This window comes from Panthera onca, chromosome B2, assembly GCF_046562875.1.
Source record: "Panthera onca isolate mPanOnc1 chromosome B2, mPanOnc1 haplotype 2, whole genome shotgun sequence".
Taxonomy (NCBI): Eukaryota; Metazoa; Chordata; class Mammalia; order Carnivora; family Felidae; genus Panthera; species Panthera onca.
The window spans coordinates 144,584,711-144,609,629 of record NC_138343.1 but is presented as its reverse complement, the minus strand read 5'-3'; the positions used below and the strand labels follow the sequence as shown (position 1 = coordinate 144,609,629).

The 24,919-nt window shown below is 40.9% G+C and overlaps 1 protein-coding gene across 2 annotated transcripts in view; it reads left to right on the top strand.

The window, feature by feature from the left end:
- PRKN (parkin RBR E3 ubiquitin protein ligase) overlaps window positions 1-24,919 on the top strand; it is a 1,338,651-nt gene that overhangs the window by 715,450 nt on the left and 598,282 nt on the right. For both annotated transcript variants that reach the window (XM_078447547.2, XM_078447546.2), the window contains exon 6: window positions 24,095-24,210. In XM_078447547.2, coding sequence (XP_078303673.2) covers window positions 24,095-24,210 — 116 coding nt within the window. The remainder of the gene's footprint in view (window positions 1-24,094; window positions 24,211-24,919) is intronic.

Genomic DNA, 24,919 nt, shown 5'->3' with positions numbered 1-24,919 from the left:
CTCTTCCTCTTCTTCCTCATTCTCCTCCGCCTCCTCCTCCTCCATCTTCTTCTTCTTGGTTTATAAATTCTAAATGTCTGGAATATACAGTTATAAAGTCAGAGAATCCTGTGGAGCTTATTTGAGGAAAGTGGCCGTCAAGGGACCCTGCCTTCTCACAATTTGATACACTGCTCTTCAGAACTAGAGGTGGTTGCTCTGCATTGTTGGCACAAACGCTGGCCGTGCTCACACCTGAGGGCATCACTCCTTCATTTTTGTCTCCATCTCTTGCTACCACAGCAACAGAGCATCACGTACTTCATGACACTTATTCCTTACCTGTTTCTACTGTTTTGGCTGCGGTGCCTAAAGGTCAGGCTTTTGCCTTACTCTGTGTGATCCACAGGATCTGGCACGTGGCCCGACGCGTGGAAAATACAAAACAGATGCCATTGCACCAACAAACACGTAAGGAAATATTCTGCTCACCCACACCTGGATAAAGATTTGCTGCCGTGTGCTCTTGCTTTGAGATGATTCACTACATGTCACCTTACAGTTTTCAAGAATTGTGGAGCTGGTACCAGGCAGGGACCGTCCCTCCTCTTACTATCACAGAATATCACTTTTCGTAATATCACTGGCCAATAAAGTGCAGGGTACAGATGGGGAGGAGTGGTATTAGCATCCTGATGTCAATTGCAGAGGCATCCCCTCTGGGCTATTTGTCATTTTTACATCCATGAAGGTGGTTTCTTCTGTAAGCAGTTGATGCTGATTTTGTTTTTATTGTTATTGTTGAGTTATGGTGGCTCAACATGACAATGATACTGAAAGGGCTGAAGAGGGGCATAGAGGAAAATCTTTTGTGAAAGGTGCGAGCAATGTATAATTTGTGTTGGTGGTGCTGGGTATCCCTCTCCTTCCTTCCCTTAGTCTATTGAGAATCTACATATCTCTCCATCAAACACTTTTGTGTGTTAAGAGCACAAAATAAACTAGAAGGGTTTTCATTCTCAAAGGACCCCCAAATGATGATGGTATTGTAAAGTAAATTACCAAACACACATACTGAATTCATACTACTCTTCTATAGAAACATAAACCGACACTATAAATCACTTATTTCCACAGTATGATTTCCCTGAAGATCCCACTTATATTAAGGCATTTTGGGAGGGAGGAAATATACTGGAAATTGACCCTCTGACAAATTCACACTGCAAATATTTATAAAGCTATTGGACTTCTCATGTACTACCTTTTCTTCTCTTGAGACTTAACTAGAAAGTCTTGGGGCGCCTGGGTGGCGCAGTCGGTTAAGCGTCCGACTTCAGCCAGGTCACGATCTCGCGGTCCGTGAGTTCGAGCCCCGCGTCAGGTTCTGGGCTGATGGCTCGGAGCCTGGAGCCTGTTTCCGATTCTGTGTCTCCCTCTCTCTCTGCCCCTCCCCCGTTCATGCTCTGTCTCTCTCTGTCCCAAAAATAAATAAAAAACGTTGAAAAAAAAAAAAAAAAAAAGAAAGTCTAGAAAACTCATTTAAGCCTTCTCTCATTTATTGTCTAAACAAATGCTGTTTTTTTACATACAGCAATCTCAGCATGCTGGGCAAACAGTAGCTAACGAACCCTGATACCAGAGTAGGAAGCTGATACCAGGAGAACTGGCATGAGGCCCCGACAGCTCGTACATTGTTTGCTAAAGCTATACTGACAGCTTACTGTAATTTTGACTGTTAGACAAACATATCAACAGCAAAACATGTAAACATTTATTTGCATGCAAGCATATGGGGAATTCCCTATGTGAAGCTAATATATTATTCCCGATTTTAGAAAGAAGTTATAAAACATTTACTAAAACATGACTTCGTGTCAATTATGATTTACACATAAATGAAGCATCTCCTAGCTGCCATTATAGCCCACATAAAGACTCGCGAGAGTGTATCTAATATGGATGCATAAGGAGCTGAGGCTGGTAATAGGCTAAAAAGGTCAATTCATGATTTTTATCCACAGATTATCCCAAAGTCTAACGTTTATTCATTTTTTGAGAGAGAGAGACAGACAGAGCAAGAGTGGGGGAGGGACAGAGAGAGAGGGAGACACAGAAGCCAAAGCAGTCTCCAGGCCCTGAGCTGTCAGCACAGAGCCCGATGCGGGGCCCGAACCCACAAACTGCGAGATCATGACCCGAGCCGAAGTCAGACACTCAACCGAGCTACCCAGGTGCCTCTAGATTATCCCAAAGTCTAATTGGTATTACTTCTTCACTAACTCTTAAGTGGTAGAACTCCTACAACCCCAAAATCCTCATAAATAAAAGACAAGATGGAATAATATATTAAAAGGGCTTTGTAACTATCACAAACCTTAATTTTTTAATATTTGTAATAGTGTGTTCCCTGTATCTCCACATTATTGCTTCATATAAAACTTTTTTGTCAGCTGTCTTGTTTTCCTAGGGTTATGAGGTTATCGGAGCTCATCATTGCCTGGCACCCATGTTTTAGGACACCGGTCTGGCCAACACTGAGCCGGCACTGGGCCATTTTTGCACAGATGGGCTTATATATAACGAGCCAAGTAATAATATACTCACTGAGTACCAGGTGCTGGTGATGAAAAGAATGGGTGCAGCCAAAAAATACGGACAGCACTGTCCATCTTGAGGTTACTTACACATATTTTGGTTTGGGACTGGTGTCTCACTCATTAATATAAGATTAAGTAATTGCTGTTTTTCTGGTTTATATGAGAGGGGTAGGGAGAAAATTCCACGTCAGCAGCAGAACACATTGAAGTTGCCTGATACACCTCAGTGTGTTCTGAGTAGAATGACTGACCCAACTGATCTGAAAAGTATAATGGAAATAATACTCAGCCCTATGTGGCCATGCCTTGAGGTAAAACAGCTAGCTGGCCAGTATCGAGTTGGGTGACTGGGGGGAAGAAACTATGTTCATGATGTTGGGTCCCAGTGCAGAAAGTCACAGGGACATTGCACAAAATCCACAAGTTAAAAATTATAACTGGTTTGATTGAATGGCTTAGATAAAGCCGCTGGCAGTCCAAAATAGCCATGGAACCCGGATACCTGGTTTTTATACTTGCTGTTCTAAGTGGAAGGTTATAGTGTGTACCCCTGAGTAACATAAATTTAATGTTTTCTTAGCCTTCCACTGCAGTGAAGAAATAAATTTTTTGCAGAAGTCACTATAATTAACGAGGACACAGATCTATATATATAACGAGAATGACTTCATCCAATTCAATGCACCAACAGATAGAACAGGATATGTCTGTGAAATGGAACACATTGTGTTATATGTGCCCGTCACCTAGGTCTCAGTTTATTAGATATTTCATTGTATGTGTTTGCTGTCGTTCATGAACTTAACTTGAAGCCTACTGTTTTACATGTACAGAGTTAGACTAGGTTGTCGAGATTTATAGGTCATTTCAGTTGTGAGCTACCTACTGATCTGGGTACAATGTCAGGGGGCACATTTTGTGGTTGGGTGGCTCTCAGCGTGACTTCCCGTTGAGGTATGATGATTTAATGCTTTCTCCATGTTCATTATAAACAACTTTTTTTCCCCCCAGCACATTTTATAACCTAACCATAAACATCTCCTCGAGGCTAATGCTTGATATATGAGATCCTGGGCAGAAGACATTGTAGGGAAGGTTATTTTTCATGCTGATAATTTTCCTTTCAAACATACTCTCCAATGCCGAATAGTATTGTTAACTATGTACACATCAAAGTATTGTAATAGTAATCCATGCTAATATAGCTTTCCTAAATTTATAACCAATTGAAAGATTTACTCGCTAAGAATCTGCTCTTCTATTTTTTATTTAATGTTTTAAAATGTTTATTTACTTTTTGAGAGACAGAGAGACAGAGACAGAGCATGACCAGGGGAGGGGCAGAGAGAGAGGGAGACACAGAATCCCAAGCAGGCTCCAGGCATCGAGCTGTCAGCACAGAGCCTGATGCGGGCTTGAGCTCATGAACCGTGAGATCATGACCTGAGCCGAAGTCGGACACTTACGCTATTCTTCATGTAATAAACCAAATATTACCTATATCATGTACATATATACATTTCTTAAGAAGAGCTATAAATCAAAAAATAAATTAAAGACACAAAATTCCGTAAGTTTAGGGCAGCGCTAGTATTTATTACTTTTATTCAGGTGACCACCTTTTGGCAAATTAGCCAAAAAGAAAATAAACATGGTCTAAAGTAAAGTACACACCGCTGGCTTGATAAAGCACCGTTTGAACCCGACACTGAAGGTCAGGCAACCAGACTAGGGTCAGTGTTCACTGTTGACGTGGGGAGGTCTTTCACTGAACAACACAGCTGGGCATTGCCCGTGCTACAGCGCATCACCAGGTGACCTTCCAAAAGGAAGGTCAGAAGGTGTTTGTTTTTGTGCTCTTCTGTCTATAACTAGGCTTTATATGTGTTACTTCTAATGTAATAGCATCGCTCACCTGCTTAAAAGCATTCACAGGCTGCTCTTTTCCTTCAAGATGCAGCCAACCATCCCTGGACAGGTACAACGTCCTTTCTGCTCCAGCCTCTGGCTACTGCTCAAGCCTGGGCTTCTGCCATGCTCCCCCAGGAATTTCTGCTTTTCAAAACCAACCTCCAAAATGCACTCTAGGCTGGTGCCCGTGAGACTATACTGCCTTTTTGGGTCAGTTGTCTTTATTTGGATACTTTATTTAAAAAAGAGTGCATGCCCTTTGTAACAATTCAAACAAGAAATAAAGAAAATGAGTGAATAGTTTTCTCCTTTCTCCCAGTTTCAATCTCCCAAGATGGTTAAGGTGAATTTTTTCCTGTATATTCCTCTATAAGTTTTTCTGTACTTATTTGAAAATGTGAAATTTTGCTGTGTTTTAATGATTTCTCTTGCAGTGCTAATAATACGATATTTCATCATAACTTTTTTCACATAATAGCAGTTCTTGTAACATTTTGACAACCAATACATGCATAGACCAAACGTTCATTTTTAATATCTGTGTAATATTCCACAACTTAAATATTGAGCAAATCCACTCCTGATGGTTTCCATTTTCCACTACAAACTATGCTAAAGTAAAATTATCATAAATTTTTATACACAAGTACTGTTATTTTTGTGGCTCAGAATAGCTGAATAAAACAACACATCAGTTTAACACTTTTATCCAAACTGTTAGGATGATTTCCCAAAGGGGTTGAGGCATTTCCCACTTGTTCACACTATGTTCTCGTTGAACACGCACTCACCAGCACTGGATCCTTTGTTTTTGATAAAGTCTCTTTTGAAAATTGCACGTCATCATTGCTCTTAATTTGCATTTCTCTGACCACTAGTCGTATCAGGCATCTTTTCACATTATTAGCCTTTTGCATTTTCTTTTCCTAGATTTGCCATCTCATGTTCTTTGGTATTGAATTGGATAGTTTGCTATTTTATAAAGTAAATGTCAGAAATACTTTTTTAAGAGTAGGTATGTTACCTGTCTGTAAGATATTGTACAAACATTTTTGTCTTTTTACATTGCAGAAATTTTTGAAATGCAGAGCATTTTCCTTTATATAAGGAGAGACTCAGTTGGTATCTTTGCAAAGAAGCTCTCCCCATCACTCCCATTGCAATTTTTATGAATTTCCACTGTTTTCTTTTCTGTCACTATTATATTAAACTTTTTGTCATTTGTTTTCACATTTAGATATTTAACTTATCTAGAAGCTTTTCTGCAGTAATGGTCAATAATTTATTTACTCCAACCATTGACTATCTAGTTGTGCCCACACCATTTATGAAATAAACCACCCTTTTTTCACTGAATGAAAATGCCAATTTTGTCATGTAAGTTTCATATATACTTGCAGATATTTCTAGGTTCTACTTCACTGGCTTATTTATGTACTTCTATGCAAATACCATATTTCTTTGGCTATAATATAATATAAAAATATAATATAATATAATATAATATAATATAATATAATATAATATAATATAATAGTGCAATAATTGTAACCCCTGCTAGGATGTTACCCTTCTCATTATTCAAAAATGTAAATTCTCACTTGTTTGTTTTTCATGTGATATTTTTAAAACAATCTTTGCATTCAATTTCTCTCTCTCCCACCAAAATAATTCCACCTAGGATTCCAATATGACTGGCACCAGAATTATATGTAAATCCTAGGACTTGTATTTAACTGATAATAACCCCTTACACTCAGAATGCTTTGCCTCTTCATTTACTGAAGTCCCTACTTTTAAATACTTATAATAAGTCCTTTGCCTTTCTTGCTAAATAAATGTACCAGTGTTTTATAGCTTTGTCAATATTAGGAAGGAGTTTTTTTTTTTAATTCCCATTTCCAACTGGATTTTGCCAATATGAAGAAAAATAATTTTTTACTGTATACTCTGTATCCAGTTAATTAGCAAAATTTTCTCATTAATTTTCAAAACTTTTAATTGAGTCTCTTGAGCCATTGTGTCATCTGGAAATAAGGATTAATTTGTCTTTTTTTTTAAACATTGATGATAGGTGTTCTTTTTTTTTTTTTTCTTATTCAGCCGTGGGTAATACTAGTCCTAGGGAGCATTTTCATTTAGTGCTTGATTATTATTACAAGTTTTGACAAATGACATTATCAAATTTGTAGCAGCTGACTTTTACTTACTGTATTTAATGTAGCTGAATTTTCTTTTTATTTTACATAGGATTTTATTAAAAATGGCTTCTATATTTGATTAAGCGGTTTGGGTTTACCACAGACAGAATCACATATATCTCTTTTAAGTTTTGAATAGCATGAATTAAATTGATGAATTTTAAGACTGAGTCATCCCTACAGTTTGAAATACCCCATTCCTACCTTACTTTCTTATTGTAGTCACCACTACCTGGAAATATATTGCATTCTTTTTTTTTTTTTTTTTTTAATCTTTCCCCATTCCATAGTGTATGTGCTCTACTGTTTTGTTTATACTATATCCTTAGTACCTAGACTACTATCTGGCACAGAGATGATATTCAGTAAGTACGTGTTAAATAAGTCAATAAATGTTCTAGATGTATTCATATTTTAATACATTGGTGGCTTTGTCAAAAATTTATCTTGAAGCTTTGTATCATTATTCATGAGTAAATTGGTGTGTAGTTGTACTTTCTGGTAGCTTTATGAGCCTTTTAAATTAAATATATGCTAGTTTCTTCATGTGAATTACAACGTTTTATATTATTCTGATTTGGATTTATTTGGGTAGCTTACAAATGTCTATGCTTTAGCTCACAGGAGGTCTTTTATGTTTTTGATTCTTCTCTTTGGTTATGATTTATATAGTGATGTCCTCATTCACATTAATGGCTCTGATCTTTTCACTCATGCTGTCCATTTTATTAATAGGTTTTCCCTACCTTTGGTCTTAGAATAGTATGTTTTGTTTGTTTGCTTGCTTGCTTGTTTTTTAGTTCTTTTTTTTTTTAATCTTTTAAAAGTTTATTTATTTTTGAAGGCGAGAGAGACAGAATGCAAGCAGGGGAGGGGCAGAGAAAGAGGGAGACTCATAATCCAAAGCAGGCTCCAGGCTCTGAGCCATCAGCACAGAGCCCGATGCGGGGCTCGACCCCACCAACCGTGAGATCATGACCTGAGCCGAAGCTGGACGCTCAACCAACTGAGCCAGCCAGGTGCCCCTGAGAATGTTTTAAGTTTTGTAATGACAATCTTGATTAAGAAGAAAAGCTGTCTGCACTATCGTTTCTTCATAGTCTCTTATTTCATTTGTTCACTTGTGTGTTTTTACAGGTCTCTTTTCTACCAGAGTATGTAGTCCCAGGGATGAAATTGTCCTTTGTCTTTATTCCTCCAGCATAACATACATTTCTCAAAAAAAATAGAGAAAGATGGCTAAATATGTTATTTTTTTGGCACTCTTGTGATTCAAAAGGTTTGATGTTCCTCCCTTATTATTTCACTTACTATGACATATAGATATGGTATTAATCTATGTGACTCTCAAATTGACCAGGCAATGGGAAATATACATATGTATTTATTTACAAAACATACGTGCATATATCCATCTATGTATATTCCATAAATAGAATGAGTGAATTTTTATTTCTTCTATTTGTAATTGGTTATGCAGTCATGGAAAAAATACTTAGTGTCATACTTAATGCTGAGAAGCTAGAAGTTTTCCCACTAAAATCAGGGACAGATCAAGGATATCTCCTTGCAGGCAGCACACACAACTATAAACAGTCCACTCAAGATCAATCTGGGCAGAGGCAAGTGCTTTATGTGCTTTAACAGTGTCTCACATTCTCTATATTTATTTTGTTTCCTCATTAGAAAAGGACTAAGGTAAAGTATAATTTAGAAATTTACCTACAAACTGTTTACATCCAGCAAAACTAAGATGAATAAAACTGGGAAATAACTACACCTTTTCAACATCATACTGAAAGCCCATGCTAATGAAGTCACACAAGAGAAGGAAATAAGGGTATATAGATTGGAAAAGAACAAAACAAACCATCTTTGCTCAGAGATGACATGAAAATCTCTGCAGAAAATCTGCAATAATCAGCAAAAAAAAAACCCTCTCATTTTTTTTGAGTTTTATAACAGCTTTATTCATAGTTGTTTATAGCAACTTGGTTCATAACCGAGTAATTGTTCATCATTCCCAAACTCAGAAGCAGCTAAGATATCCTCAGTAGGTGAATGGATAAGTAAGCTGTGGTGCATCCAGATGTTGGAATGTTATTCAGTGCTGACAATGAATGAGCTATCAAGCAGTGAAAAGACACGGAGTAAGCTTAATTAAATGCATATTTCTAAGTGAAAGAAACCAATCTGAGAAACCTACATACTATATGATTCCAACTATATGGAATTCTGGAAAAGGCAAAACTATGGAGACCTTAAAAAGATCAATGGTTGCCAGAGGATATGAGGAAGGATGAATTGTTAGAGCACAGAGGATTTTTAGGATAGTGAAAATCCCTATGAATCTATAATAATAGATATACATCACTGTATATTCATCCAAACCTATGCTATGAATATGGAATATAAAATACCAAGAGTCTCCCCAATGTAAAGTACGGGCTGGATGATTATGATGTGTGAATGCAGGTTCATCCATGGTAACAAGAGTCCCACTCTGGTGGGGGCTGTTGATTATAGGGCAGCCTATGTATGTGTGGGAGTGAGAGTACATGAAAAATCTCTGTACCTTCCCCTCAGTTTTGCAGTGAACCTAAAACTCTTCTAAAAAATTGTCTTAATAAAAAAGAAAGAAAGAAAGAAAGAAAGAAAGAAAGAAAGAAAGAGAAAGAAAGAAAGAAAGAAAGAAAGAAAGAAAGAAAGAAAGAAAGAATCCACTCTTTGTTAACATTTATTTCCTAGTTTTATTCATCTTAGTTTTCCCGGATGTAAACAGTTCGTAGGTAAATTTCCAAATTATACTTTATTTTCTTCCATTTCTAATGAGGAAATAAAATAAATATGGAGAATGTGAGACACTGCTAAAGCACATAAAGCACTTGCCTCTGCCTGGATTGGTCTTGAGTGGACTGTTTATAGTCGTGTGTGCTGCCTGCAGTAAAGAACATGGGAATAAAAAGAAGCTTTAAATTCTGCTTGCCAAAGAAACAAGGACTTTTGAGGGGAAAAAAGTTTGGATTGCAAGTGTAAAGTCATTTACAATGTTTTAAATCTAGGATTTTTTTGTTGTTCAATATTTCTCTTTGCTTGTAGCACAAACCAAGTTATATTATCATTTCATGAATTACCGCTACCAAAAGGTATGTTTCTCTTGCACTTTCCATGCCCAGACCGGACACGTTAAAGCTGAGTTGCTAAGTTTCTCAGCCTCTGGCTGCAAGAGAAAACTGACAGCATCATTCTGCCACTGCTTGATCCAGGGAGTGGGGGCTGTTTTCCAAATAAGCAGCAGAATAGATTCAAGGACAGGAACAACAGCAGCAATAAAAGTAAAGAGGAAGGAGCAGAGGAGCCAAAGGTAGAGGAAAGAACATTGAATGCACAGGAATAAAAAAGGGCTGAGATGCAGGGTTTCCTATCAACCTGTTTCCCCTCAGTGTGACCTCATACCAGGGAGAGCCCTTCCCCACTAGCCTTTCCTTTTCAAAGAATTTTAATTCAAATGTATTTAACATACAGTGTCATATTAGTTTCAGGTGTAAAACTTAGTGATTTAACAATTTTATACATTACCCAGTGCTCATCCTGATAAATGTCCTTTTAGTCCCCATCCCCCACCCACCTCCCCTCTGGTAACCGCCAGTTTGTTCTCTAGAGTTAAGACTCTGTTTCTTGGTTAATGTATTTTTTAGCCTGTTCCTTTATTTTGTTTCCTAAATTCCACATATGAGTGAAATCATATGGTCTCTGTCTTTCTCTGACTTATTTCATTTAGCATTTCACTTTCTAATTCCATCCATGCTGTTGCAAATGGCAAGATAATATATATATATATATATATATATATATATATATATATATATATATATGGATATGTATTCCGTGCATATGAATATATGACATCTTCGTTATCCATTCGTCTATTGATGGATACTCAGGCTGCTTCCATATCTTGGCTACTGCAAATATTGCTGCAATAAATGTAGGGGGGCATACAATTTTTTGAATTAGTGTTTTTGTATTCTTTGGGTAAATATCCAATAGCAGAATTACTAGATCTAATAGTAACTCTATTGTTAATTTTTTGAGGAAACTCCATACTGTTTTCCACAGTGGCTGCACCAGTTGGCATTCCCAACAACAGTACACGAGGGTTCTTTTTTCTCCACATCCTCACCAACACTTGTTGTTTCTTGTGTTGTTAATGTACCCATTCTTACAGGTGTGATGTGATAGCTCAAGGTAGTTTCGACTTGCATTTCCTGGGCTTGTTGGGGGCTGTCTGTGCCACGTGGATCTGGATTTCTGTTTCCTTGCCCAGATTCAGGAATTTTTCAGCTATTATTTCTTCAAATAAATCTTCTATCCCCTTTTTTCTCTTCTCCTTCTGGGATCCCTCTAATGTTAATATTATTATACTTCATGGTGTCACTGAGCTTCTTTAATTTATTTTCATTTATTATTTTTTTTTCTTTCTTTTGTTCAGCTTCATGACTTTCCACTCCTCTGTCCTCTAGTTCACTCCTGTGTTCCTCTGATTCTTCTAGTCTACTGTTTATTCCATCCAGCGCAGTTTTAATTTCAGTTATTGAGTTCTTCATTTCTGATTGATATTTTATATGTTTTCTCTCTCTTTTTCGAGGGTCTTATTGAGGTCCTCCAATGTTTTCTCAATTCTAGTGATTATGACCATTACTTTATATTCTCTATCAGGCATATTACTTATTTCCATTTTGTTGAAGCTCTCTTGCTGTGATTTTTGTCTTGTCTTTTCATTTAGGACATAGTCATCTGTCTCTTCATTTTGTCTGCCTCTCTGGGTCTGTTTCTCTGTGTTAAGAAAGTTAACTATGTTTCTGGCTCTTGAAAGTAGTGGTAGGGCCCCTGGGTGACTCAGTTGGTTGAATGTCTCACTCTTGATTTTAGCTCAGATCTTATCCCAGGGTTATGAGTTCAAACCCCACATTGGTCTTCACACTAAGCATGGAGACTGCTCAGGATTCTCTCTCTCTCTCTCTCTCTCTCTCTCTCTCTCTCTCTTACCCTCTCACCCTCTGTCCCTCCCCCACTCATTCTCTCTCTCTCACTCTCAAAAGAAAGAAAGAAAGAAAGAAAGAGGACTCATGAAGTAGAGGTCCTATGGTGCCCTACAGTGTAATGTCCCCTGCTTACCTGAACTGGCAAATCAGGGGTGTTTCTTATCTTTGTTGTGTGTGCCCCACTGTGGTGGCTGAGCCATATTCTCCTTCAGTCCAGCTGTCTGCAGTGGCTCTCTTTGCCTCTTGTGGGAAAGGTTTGGTCCCTCTGTTGTTAGTTGGCCAGTCTCGAGCTGATCTGGGCTTGAGTTGAGTCAGACCAGGCATTTGCCAGAGATGCGGTTGCACCAAACTACAGGGTGCTCTCCTTGCGTCGTCTCCTGAGAAGCTTTCATTGGTCAGCAGACCTGCAGTCGGACCCGATGTCCGCTGCCAGCCCACCTCTGGGGCTACAAGTGGTTTAAATGATAACTTCTTCTCCCCCTGGAGCAGAAGTCTCTTTGGAGGGGGCTGGCCCCTCTTGGGGCTGGTGGCACGCTGCCAGGCTTGTGGAACTGTTTTCGGTGGAAGGGGTGGGTCCACAGGAGAACATGAAGGGCAGGGCATGTGATGCCAGGAAGGTCCACATGGTTGCTACAGGAGGAGACCTGTCGATGCCCGGGAAAACTGCCAAGGCAGGCTGGGTGGGAGGGGGTAGATCCACAGAAGCACATGGGGATGGGGCCTGCTGTTAGCAAGCTAGGTGGAGAATGTTGGCACCACACCGGTTCCCACAGGTGTTCGTGTATCCAGCTGGTCAGTGGGAGAAGGAAATGGTGCTCCTTTGCTCTTGGAGAAGTCTCCCAAAGATCCCTGCACCTCCAGCACATGCTCTGGGATTAGCAGACAAATCTCCATGCCCTATACCCCAGGTGTCTTTCAAACTGCTGCTTCTGTGCTGTATCTCTGCAGGGCTGTTTTTGTGCTGTCTCTTTAAGGGAAGTGACTCCACCCTCCCAGCTCTCTAAGAGAGGAGCCCACTGGTTTTTTAAAGTCCCGGGGATTAAGCCCCACTGATTATCAGGGCCCTCTGGTTTTCCAAACCAAATGTTATGGAGATTTGTCTTCCCCATAAGACAGGGGAAGGTCCCAGGTGCCTGGGGTGCCCGGAGTGGAGGCCTGCTCCTCCCCCGTCTCCATGCCCGGTATGTCCTTTCCTCTTGCAGATGGCCCTCAAAGTCCACTTGGCTCCCTACCAAATCTCCACCCTTCCTACCCTCTTCAATGTCACTTCTACTCCACATTTATCTGTGGAGAGTTTTTTTGCCAGTCTTCAGGTTTGCTTGTTGGTTTGTTGCTTACGTCGATGTGGGTATTATCTACTTCTATCTGTGGGACAGGTTGAGCTTAGGATTCTCCTACTCTGCCACCTTCCCTGAAAATCCCCCCACTTTCCTTTCTTACTCTTCAAGTCTTTCAACTGATTTGACACCTGCTGTGCATTCAGCCCTGGGCCAGGTGCTGGATGAGATGCCTTCAGGTTGTTTGCCCTCTAAGGAGTCTTCTAGACAGGAAGGTGATGTCAATACCATAGAACAAGGGCTTGGCAGACACTAAGCACAGAACAGGATAGGAGCGAGGGGGTAACATGGAAACACCTCTCACCCAGTCCTGAGGAATCAGGAAAGCTCTATGGGCGGATGACATGTAAACTGAGGCATGAAGGACCCTTGGGGATTTCAAGGGTAAAGTGACTGGCAAAGGTGGGAGAAAGACAGTCCATATAGGGAGAAATTGTGTTTAAAGGATCAAAGGTAATAGGGAGAGCATAGCTTTCAGGGCAGGAAAAGGGTCTTTATGGCAAGACTGTATAGGGCCGGGGGAGGGAAAAATGGTGGGGCATATGATGTTGAAAAGGCTCCAAAGGCTTTGCTCAGGGAAGTGTGCTTGAGCTGGAAGGTATGCAATGAGGAAAATGACAGCATTAAACAGTTCTTTCACATTATTTACCATTGTTGATGAGAATAATCAAAATTAGAATGATTTTTTTTCACATCTAGAAATAAATGTAAAACAACCGCCAATTTCTAGAGATTGCCTGGAAAATACTGGGAACACAACTCATCTAGGGGTGTTGAGTCATTGTAAATTTTCAAAATTATGACCCTGCCCCTCCATTTCTTGCAAATTATTTCCAGCTAACGAATATTTGTTTCTGTGCCCTCTTCTGGAGCTCCCAACTAATGTAATCAGTGGTGGTGGTGGTGGGAAGGCTATAAGAAGAAAAGCTCTGTTAACAGAAAAATGTTCTAACATCTTATTTTGTTCATCTGAGAGCAGAAGCTGGAAGGCTTTGCCTAAATAATGAAAATAGCAAAGGCTGTGATGCCTTTATGTTCTCTCAAGCTGACACATTATGAGAGCTTATGAAACCTTTAGCTTCCAAAGGAATTAAAGAACAGCTAGAATAATGAATATTGTCTTTTATAGTCTGGCTAGGCTGCAAAATTTAAGAAGATGTATTCAACTTGGATACTGAGCCGATGATATCACATAAGTAACTGCTATTACATTGTGGTTGGAGGGAAGTTACATCGCCAGACATTAATGCAAAGGTGATGGAAATCCAAGGAACATGAGGACCACACTGGAACAACTGACTAGTCAAAGGAACGTCAGATCTGGAGAAAGAATGACTGTGGTTCTGTGCAAATCATTAACCAGATTCTCCCGAGCCAGCCAGGAATTCCTGGGAATAAGTTAAATGTTGTGAATATGTCCTCTGGCCATAGGGGCCTCTCAACTCGCATTCAGGGAGCCCATACCCTATGGAATAAATACAACTAAGGCAGCTGTTCCTATGTTCCAGGAAGGTTGGAGTCAAGGACCTTTAATGGATGCTAAGAGCAAGATGATTTTGCACAAGATGAGAAACATTAACAGCCATGGTCAAGGCATTTGCTGTCAAAATTCTCCAGTGATACCTTATCTAGGGCACAACCCTTGGAGTGAAAGCCTTCTCAAGATAATAAAGAAAAAAAAGAATTCTGTGTTCCAGTCTGAAAGATAATGTGGAAATTTATCTCGGAGGTTTCTATGCCCTGCTAAGTTTAAAAAAAAAAAATCAAAAACCTGTTTTGAAGGGGGGAATCTTTGAAAATTGGTGACAAAGAACTAGTCATAGTACATATTCTTCGTGTCACAGCTTAGTCCTTTTTGGTGGGGAGACTGACAGAGTCTACTAACAAGAACATTTCCAGGCTTTCAAAGCATAAGCAGCAGTATGGAGGGCTCGGATCAATGTTTATGTGCAGGAAGAATCACAGATTTCCCATTACTCACCTGCCCAAGCTCCCTCCACCCCTGTGAGTCTGGCCTCCCTGTGCTCACCGCTGTTCCTGCACTCACTTCCCTGCCTTCACCTGGCAAACCCTGACCTTGTAGAACCCAGTTCAGGTATCTCCTCAAAAGCAAAACCTTCTCATTCTCCCCTAAACTGGTCACCATTCCACTCTTGCCCCCGCAGCTCAGTGCTCAGGCATCTCTAGGCATTTACCACTTTGTGTGTGTGTGTATGTGTATGCAAATGTTTGTTAAAGTGTCTTTCTCCTCCAGGCTTCTGGATTCATTCAGGGATTTTGTTTACCTCTGTATCTCCAGCCCCCGGTCAGGATTGGACAGGGAGAAAATATCACACTTTTCTTTCTTTCTTTCTTTCTTTCTTTCTTTCTTTCTTTCTTTCTTTCTTTCTTTTTATGAGTAAACATTGGGGGAAAATAATCCCTGGGAGCTTGGCTATTACTTAAGGCAGATATGGTAACTTAAGTAACCAGGGAAACAGGCATAGCTGGATCCAGGTCACAAATGCTGTCGCTGGAACTCTGCCTTTCTGTCTCTTGTTTCTGTTCTCTTCTGAACATTGGCTTGATTCTCAGACAGGTTCTCTCTCTGTGTTCACAGTAGGGGAATTTGTGTGTTCTGACTGAGCTGGCCATCTGTGCACCCTGGACTAGTGAAGAGAAAGGGAGGTACAATGATCTGAGCATGACTGAGCGATTACCTACTGGGAATGAGGATCATCTTCTGTTGCTTTGTTTATTTTATAAATGGAAATTTGTTCTATTTAATCACCTTCACCCATTTCACCCACGCCCCCACCCCATCCCATCCCTCCCCCACCTCCGGTAACTGCCAATCTGTTCTCTGTATTGATGAGTTCCATTCTTTGTTGTTCTGAGACTGTTTTATTTTCTTGTCTGAACAAAGCCATCTATACAAGCTCATGCATTTGTTTAATGTTTATTTATTTTTGAGAGACAGAGGGCGAGCGGGAGAAGGGCAGAAAGAGAGAGGGAGGTAGACACAGAATCTGAAGCAGGCTCCAGGCTCTGAGCTATCAGCACAGAGCCTGACGCAGGGCTCGAACCCACGAACCGCGAGATCATGACTTGAGCCGAAGTCCGGTGCTTAACCCACTGAGCCACCCAGGCGCCCCCAAACTTACGCATTCTATAAGCATCCACAATGACTTTGAACCTCATAGTTTACTCTTTTCAGGATTCATTTGATGTGCTTTCTTTTACAACCCACTTTTAGTCTTAAAATAATAAATAATGCATGGTGACTGGGCATGTTACAATAGAATAAACTTCTGGACAGTGGAAGAACTTCCGATCCAGGCATGGAAGAAGAAGGCATGTCTTGAAGGCATGTAGCCCTAACATCTGTAATTGTTTAGATCTGGCGTCACAGGGAAAGGTGACAAGTATGCAAGGGTCTATTTATGTACATATTTGAAGTAGGCTTGAACTGTTCTTTCGGACTGAATCAAAACTACCATTGCAGTGATTCACGTAGAGGACTGTGTCTAGCACTTCGAGGATCATCCTGTTGGATTAGTAAGAATTTTAAAAAATTTAGGTGTAGAATAGTAATCGCTTATCTACTACCCTGAAGTCTGAAGTGTTTTAAATTCAGAAACTTTTAGATTTTAGAAAGATTATGCAATTCATACATTTTAACTCTGAAATAGCTCCAGGACTGGGTGCCTACACCTTCTCATTTAAAAAGAAAAACAACGACGTTGCAGTACAAAGTGGGGACAGTCACACTGAGTTGGACAAATACGGGCCAGAGATCATGCCAAGCCAGTTCACGTCCAGTCTCACCATTAAATTTTACTTGTGGCAACATTTTGAGGACAAATGAGGACAAAAGGCTTTGTGTTTCCAGAGCCTTTTGGATTTTAGAATTTCATTTTTATTTTTATTATTTCTTATACATTGGCCTAGGGAATGGACCCAGTTTATACTTTTAACTTTGGTAATAAGATACAAATTTTAAAATACTTTTGAAATTTAACAATAGCTGTAGTGGTAGGACAGTGGAAATACTATGGACCTGACCAAAGGTGAAAGTGGAGAGCCATGTGCTTGCTGGCTTAACGTCGAAGGCTTTCTTTCTGCTGCTTAGCATGGGCTAGCTTGGCATATGTGTGTACCAAGCTATGTGCATATACCACGTGGATGTACATGTACCATGTGCATATAATGTGTGCATTTGTTGTTAACCAATGCAGGGCCGTGGAGGAACATGCAGCCTTCCTTAAGGCTTTGGCAGTGGTCATGGTGTGGACCTGGCAGCAACCGTCCTCAGCAAAGATCCAGTGTGGTTTTCCTTTCTATGGGAGTATATTGATTTTCTTTGTCCTGATAAAGTTTGCACATCATCTAGAGGCTTTGTTGGCACCTTATTAAGAGAAAACAAATTTGCACATGATAACAGAATCAGTAGCTTTTGAGATTCTATTTGTTTAACTGGGTGTAACCTAATTTTATACCTAGCGTTGGTAAATTAGCAAAGTGTACAAGTATTATGCGACCAAACAAGTTATACAGTTAGTTTGTATCCGGACTGCAAGTGAGTCTAACACGTCAGCACTAAGGCTCGGATGCTCTAAGTCACCAGGTGAACAGGCTTTGGCATCGCTCAGTTATAGGCTTTCCTTATGGAGAGGGTGCAGAATATGGGAATTATATGCTGTTTGTCAGATTTTAGCTTAGAGAAAACTAAAGGTATAATATTAATATGAATAATGGATAGTAAATGGATATTAAGACCTAAAAGCATCAGTCGTTTCTTACAAAAGAATCTGCATCCAACCAAACGAGGAACTGTTAGAGCCTGAAGTGAGGATGTCTGTTCGTTGCTGGCTATTGATAGAAGTTTTAGTTCCATGGGAGACACTTAGATTGATTCTAAGTGACAGGTCGTCTCTGGTAACTTGGGAAGCATGAGGACCCTTCGACAGAGAGGGATGTAAGATGCTCATTACCAGTTTTCTCATAAATCGTAACAGTAGCCTTATGTCCTCGGTCTCTCTTACTTGAAAATTTGGGTGGTTCATCTTTTCACAGGTTTGAGTTTGAACTCAATCCACAAATGGTATAAATATTTGTGTGTGTTTAATACACTTTACAGAGCCATAGCTGAATGTATCTTTGTTTCTTTTGTGGAGGCTGATTAGAAAGTGCTACCACCAACAGACAGTGAAAGGCAAAGAACCGGCACTTGACAGACTGGCTCTGCCTTTCGAAGGTGCACCGGTCACCTGCTGCTTGTTTCTAGAACCCCCTGCCCTGCCCTTCCCTGTGTGGTATATGGAGCTGGTCATGGCCAGTGCCAGCTCCCAGATTCCCTTGCTTCAGGCTGGCTCTGCCCAGGAGAGGCCTGGAGGGAGCTGGGAGGTCAGAGAGAAGGCAGAGGCCAGGATGTTCCTTGCTTTCTCTTCCAGAAGCATTTTTCTGATAGTGGCCGCCTCTCGTTCACCCTCCCAGCTCCCAGCAGACCTCCCAGCCAACTCTTCCCACTCCGGTGACTGGAGCCCAAAAGCTGCTGATCTCAGGGTGGCTTTCTGCCCTATGTGGCTTCCACCACCTTTGTGACTACACCTTAGCATTAAATTCCCTCAGCTGAACTGCCTGGCGTGGGTCCTGTTTCCCTAACTTGACTCTGACCCATGCAGATGGCCAGTTACTTGTTCAGTACAAACCACGTACCACAACCTTCCAGTGAAAATCGTGTGTCCCTTTTATTTTATCAAGAGAAAGGTGTGGGGTGCCTGGGTGGCTCGGTGGGTTAAGCTCTTGACTTCGGCTCAGGTCATGATCTCACGATTTGTGAGTTCGAGCCCCGCATCGGGCTCTGTGCTGGTAGAGCAGAGCCCGCTTGGGCTCTCACCTGCTTGCTCTCTATCTCTCTCTCAAAATAAGTAAAAATAAACTTTAAAAACAGAGAGAAAGGTGTGCTTTCTTTGGAGCATATTAATTAAGAAAGATTTAGAGACTAACATCGAATTTAACTCTTTGTAAAATCAAGACAAATATTCTATCTGGAAAACATTATGGTTAAGCAGTATCTATAAAACTCATTAACTCTAGGAGGTTCAATAAAAGCCGTTAGAAGATTCATAAATGAAGAGGAAGATGTGGGTCTCATTGCTATTTTTTCAGGTTTGTGGAACTAGCTTGTGGTTGGGACATGCGAGGCTTTCCAGGTAGTTGTTTGTTAGCTCTTTTTATAGAAATTTGGAACACTTTAATTTATGTTTGGAGTTGACTAATTAGATTCTGATCCTGTAAGTTCTTACACAACTGGGTTCTTGGTAAAAATCTATTTTCAGATTTCACTGCCTTATTTGTTTCCATGTCCCTCTTTGTGAGAGACACTGGTCATGAGTCAGGAGTCGGGTGGCAGAGTGGAGTTGAGAGGAGGGTGGCTTTTGGGAATGCCACCAGCAGCTGAACTGCAATGTTTACAGGTCTTCCCTTGATGTACACTCTTGGTTTTTATGGGTCTGATTTGGTTAGAGGGTCAGGCCTCCATAGCCTGAAGTGAAAGATAGATGAGTTATGATAAAATACAAGAACTCAGTGAGAGCAGAAGGAAAGAATCATAGCCTTGTCCACAGAAATGGTAAAAATGCAAATACATTTCTGTGAACTTAAAGAATATAACTGTGCTGGAGTTTAGATTTTCTGTTTAGTACTAATAAGGTGGAAAATGCATAGCATTTAACATGGTTATAATATTATAACCAAGCTCATTTTCAAAGTCTTATTCTGGGTTCAGTTTTTTTTTTTTTAATAGTTTACACTATCATTGAAAACAAACAAAGAAAAAAAACCTGGCCAATTACTGTCATACATTTTAGCTTCTTGCTAATTAATTATGGCTTCCCAGAATTGAGTCTGTGGATCCAAATGAAATGAGCCATCCCATGGGAACTGTAGTTCCTGATTAGGTGGAAGAATTCATTTAATTTTTCAGGACTTGGTTGTTTTGTTTGTTTGTTTTGGTTTGGTTTGCTTTGTTTATTTTTGTAGCTGATTTATCTTGAGCTGGTATTTGTAAAATATGGGGTGGGCCCCTTAGGGAATCTTTCTTCACCCACACTTAAGGGAGCCATATTGCCTTCACTAGGATTGACGAATGTCTTCCCTCACGAAGGAGGATGTTTCCCTGCTGCACCCACAGGGGTCTGTTTCCCTAGTGACACGGAATTTATTTTGCTGGTCAAACCCAGCACCTACTGAAACTAGAGTAAGGCCACGTCAAGCAGACGGCCCTGGAGCATAACTGCTGTCACTCACTCCAGCTTGCAGTGTTTCCTGGGCCCCATGTTGAGATGGAGATGGTGTCATCCCCCTGATGACTGCATCTCACCACAGTGGAGTCAGCTTTCTGAACATGCTATGTGGAGTCTGGCTAGATGACTTTTCTGGCTTTGGCTCCCATGATTTTTTTTAACCCTGAGCAATCGAGAGAAATAAAACACAGAAAGGCAAAATTCACAGCTACCCCAAAAGAATCATGCAGCTGTATTGAATTGACAACCCTCTATAAGCAAGCTGAGGTACCCAAGGTAGAAATTTTTGCAAGCTTCTTCTGTTTCTTTACTTTTTAGTAAAGCTTTGCTTTACTAGTTGTGTGTTTTGCATGCGGACTGAAAATATCAAAAGACTACCAACATCCTAGCTCACTGATTACATAGGACAGGAAACCACCAGATCATGCTAGTGATTAGTCTGCCAGAAGAGGTGTAACTAATATTGGGAGAGAGTTCTCTAGGATTCTCCTGCATTTCTGCGTGTTATAAGGGAGGTGCCTACTCTACCCTTTTGTTCTGGATGATCGTTTTAAGGAGATCATAGAGCAGACCTGCTTATTATCCAGTATCGTAAAGACAGCATCCCCCTTGAGGACAAAAGGAAGGTTTGCCTACAGCTGCTTATTGAAGATCTGGGTTCCCAGGGTTCAGAGTCCTCAGCTGTGGTGCAGACCCATCACAGGTGTAGCATGTAGCTTAGTTCATCTACTTCATCCCATAGTTGTTGGGGAGCAGGGGGAATAGCATGGTCATGATGTCCATATTTCATTCTGCCTGGGCTCTGAGTTACACAGTCCTTTGTCTCTGACCCAGGAGTCTTGTGTCTTCTGCCAGCATCCATGAGACTGTAGCATATTAACCTGTTAACTTGCAAGCAGGGTGAAGTCTCAGACCCTCCACCATTCTTGCCAATTACTCTAGTACTACAGAAGAACCTCCTTTCATAAAAATTGGTGGAGAGAGTGCTGAAATTCACAAATGTGACATACATATTTAATACACAGAGTTGATAATTCGTATTTTTGTTTTATCACCCCATGTGAAACACTGGAATTTTCCAGATATCTATAACTTTTTATACTGTTATCTACAAACATCCGTTCCCCTCAATAAAAAGGATTTTGGCTTTTATCTGGCTGACTTCTATCTGGTATTAGAACAGTTTGTGATTTGTTAGCTGAACATCTACCAGTAGTTTTTTGCAAGCTAAGAAAAAAAATACAAATACTATCTATTTATCTGTATATGAAATACCTTCTCAATAGTCCAGCCAACTCAGCTGTTTTGGAGGAATTATTTTGTGTTATGAGCAGGATTTTTTTTTCATGTCCACAAAAAGTACTTGCAGCTAACTCAGTGTATTTCATAAGGGCCAGTCATGCCCTCCACACTTTTTGTTTAGGCCGTCAGGAATTGCTTTAAAGCTTTTTCTTAATATCCTTGAACTGACCTCTGAAGGATTTGTAAAATTTCAAAAGGTTGTGTGAAAAGGGTAGCATTCCATGTTAAAAAAAAAAAAGGGGACCAATCAGTATGATGTCCGTGCTGCTCCAAGGAAAGACATGAGCTCATAGACATGATTCCAAGGACATATGTAAACAGGCACTCATCAGAAGCACTGGACACGCCATCTATTATAGCAAGACTGTTGTCACACCGTCATCTGTGGGCCTGAAGACTGCAGGGAGGAGGACTAATAGGCCACTCGCCCCAGATAGCATAGGTTCTGGTTAACTAACAGTGACACCGTCTGGGGCTGGTAAGACCCTTGCAATTCAGAAGAGCCTGGGCTCCAGACAGCTGGCTTTGGGACACTTCTCTGTACAGTGGCACCCTTCAGATTTTTGGAGAGTAACACATATTACCAGAGAAATGGCATCACTTCCAGATGTGGTAAGTGAGGTATGTTTCAGCTGTCATCTTCTGAGAGAAGAAACAGAGTTTCCTCCCTTTGCCAGTGATGTCAGTATAACTCGGTGTCTCTCAAGTGTGCGGCTCCCAGGGCGACAGTCAAAGCATAACCTGCCAGCATGTGAGAAGTGCAAAGCATTGGCCCTGCCTCAGAACTCCCGAATTAGAGAAACCTGGTGTTGGGTCCAGCAATTTCTAGCCCAGCAGGTGTCTCTGGTGCACACCGGCATTGGAAGCCACAGGTGTTGCTCCCTGTATCTCAGGTCAGAGGAGAAGGAGCCAGTTGGGTTACGAGTGGGGAAAGAATAAATTAAGGGTGGTGCTGCCAAATGTGTGAAGGGATGATGAGAGGATTTGGTTAATGAACCTGTCGATTTTTTTGTATTTAGGAAAATCTATCTGATGCCTGTTCTATACTGGACACTGTTAAGATGCAGATATGAGTAAGGTATTCCACAATACCTCAGGGGTGGACCATCAGCGGCCTGTGGACAAAATCCCATTTTCTAAATGCTTTTGTAAATAAAGTTGTATTGGAACACAGCCACATATATTCATCTGCGTGGTGTCCGTGGGTGCTCTTAGGCTACAATGCAGAGTAGGAAGTACAACAAACACCCCCAAAGTCCCACGAAGCCAAAAGCACTTAATATGTGGAGCTTTAACCAAAGGCAAAGTCTAGTGTTTAAAGGGAGATACTTCCCAGATTCCAAGTAGTTATCCTCAAATGGAGTTGGGGGAAGCGGGGAATATGAGGTGGACAAGTGTCCTTCTGTTGTCCAGAGATGCACCTGTATTGAATTTTGGCCGTAGCAGAAAACTGAACTTCATGGATGTGATTATCATGGGAGTGCAAAGACTGTTAGGCAAGAGGCAGAGTGGTTACTGTGCTCAACACCCCAGCGTATGAAGGGTAAAGGGGCGTGTGAACAAATAGAGACATAACAAGAGGAAGAAATGAAGAAAAAGAAAAAGAAGATTTGGGTTGAGAAGGGAGAATATAAGCAAACAAAAGAATGTGACCTATGTGAAAAGCTAACTTAAGGGAGTGTGTGCAAGACAAGGCTGGAGAAGCCAATTAAGAAGAGAAGTACAGGTGTGGAACATTCCCTCTGCTTAGTGTGGGGCATGGGTCTGGAGTCTCCCAGGGAATTCTGGGACCCTGTTCGGCGGCAGAGAAAGGTTCAGGGAGCGTCTGGGGAGGGTCACACTCCGCTAATCTGTAAGTCTGCGTGTATGCACAGTCTTATGTAGAGTACTGTTCCCTAGATTCCTTACTCTGGACCACATCTTTGCTGCTGACTGACCAACTGCGTTGTGGTGCTGGAGAAAACTCACTGGGTTTCCCCTTAGGAAACGTGGTTACTTCCTGCCTTCACCTCTGATTGTTTGACTTTGGGCAAATCATTGCTTGGCTCGGCGTCTCCTTTTCTTGATTTGTGAGATACCATTTCAGGCTTCCTCCTGCATTCACACTGGGTTCTTCTATTAGACTCACTTATCATGGAAGGGCGTTGCTAAACCAGGGTCACCGAGCATTTCCCCAGCTCCACGGCTAACAGGGGAAAGGAAGTCAAACACAGACACTTCGACCCTCCTAAAAAGGGGATTGTTGAGTAGTGGCACAAGGGCATTTAGTTTCCTTCCAAAGATTCGATGTGGACTTCTTTTTAACGCATACCTCATAATAGATTTCCTCTCTTGCCCGAAGAGTTTGTTTAATGTGAAAATGTTTCCAGAGAGGGGGAAACGGCCAGCTGAGTTCCATGTCTGTGATTTCTGACATACTTCTCATCCTTCCAGGAATTTTTCTTTAAATGTGGAGCACACCCAACCGCTGACAAGGAAACATCAGTGGCTTTGAACCTGATCACAACAAACAGTCGAGGCATCACCTGCATAACATGTACCGACATCAGGTAAGGATCGGAAGACGCTGTCACCCTCCACATGCTGCTTTCCCATGGTGGCTTCTCACATAAACCTCCTCAGTGGTTTCTCCTTCTTGAGGAGTGTCTGCTTTGCTTCGACGCCGTTTGCCCAACGTGGGTATATTTCACTCTCAGACTGTTCAAAGTGCCAAATCCTTCGTGTGGTCAGTGGTCGAATCGGATCCCAAGATAGAAAAGAGATGACTTATGTCTAAAAGTAGTGTAATCTTAAAAAATAAACACATGTGTTGATATCGGTGCGTTCTAAACGGAAGTAAAACATGAAGCTAGTGTTAGGAATGCCATGACAATTTATGAGCGCCATTTATTCCTGGAATACATGATCCATAACATTTTGTTTGAAGCTGTCTCTACAGCCAATGTGGGACTCGAGCTCACAACCCCGAGATCAGGAGTCGCGTGCTCTTCTGAGTGAGCCAGCCAGGCGCCCCAACATTTTATCTTAAAAAGGTCTCTTTCATACCCTTCAGTTCTTCCACGTAACTTGCCTGTATGTATGTCGGGGCTTCACATGTATCCATACGCCCCAAATAAAAGCATGTAGCTAGTTGGGGAAATCTCAGTGAAAACAATGGAAGAAAGAACATGTGGAGATGCTTCGTTGGGAAAACAGGGATAATGACTAGATTTGAATTATAGCTTGGGAGGCAAGGACCGAGTGGAAAACCCTGCACCT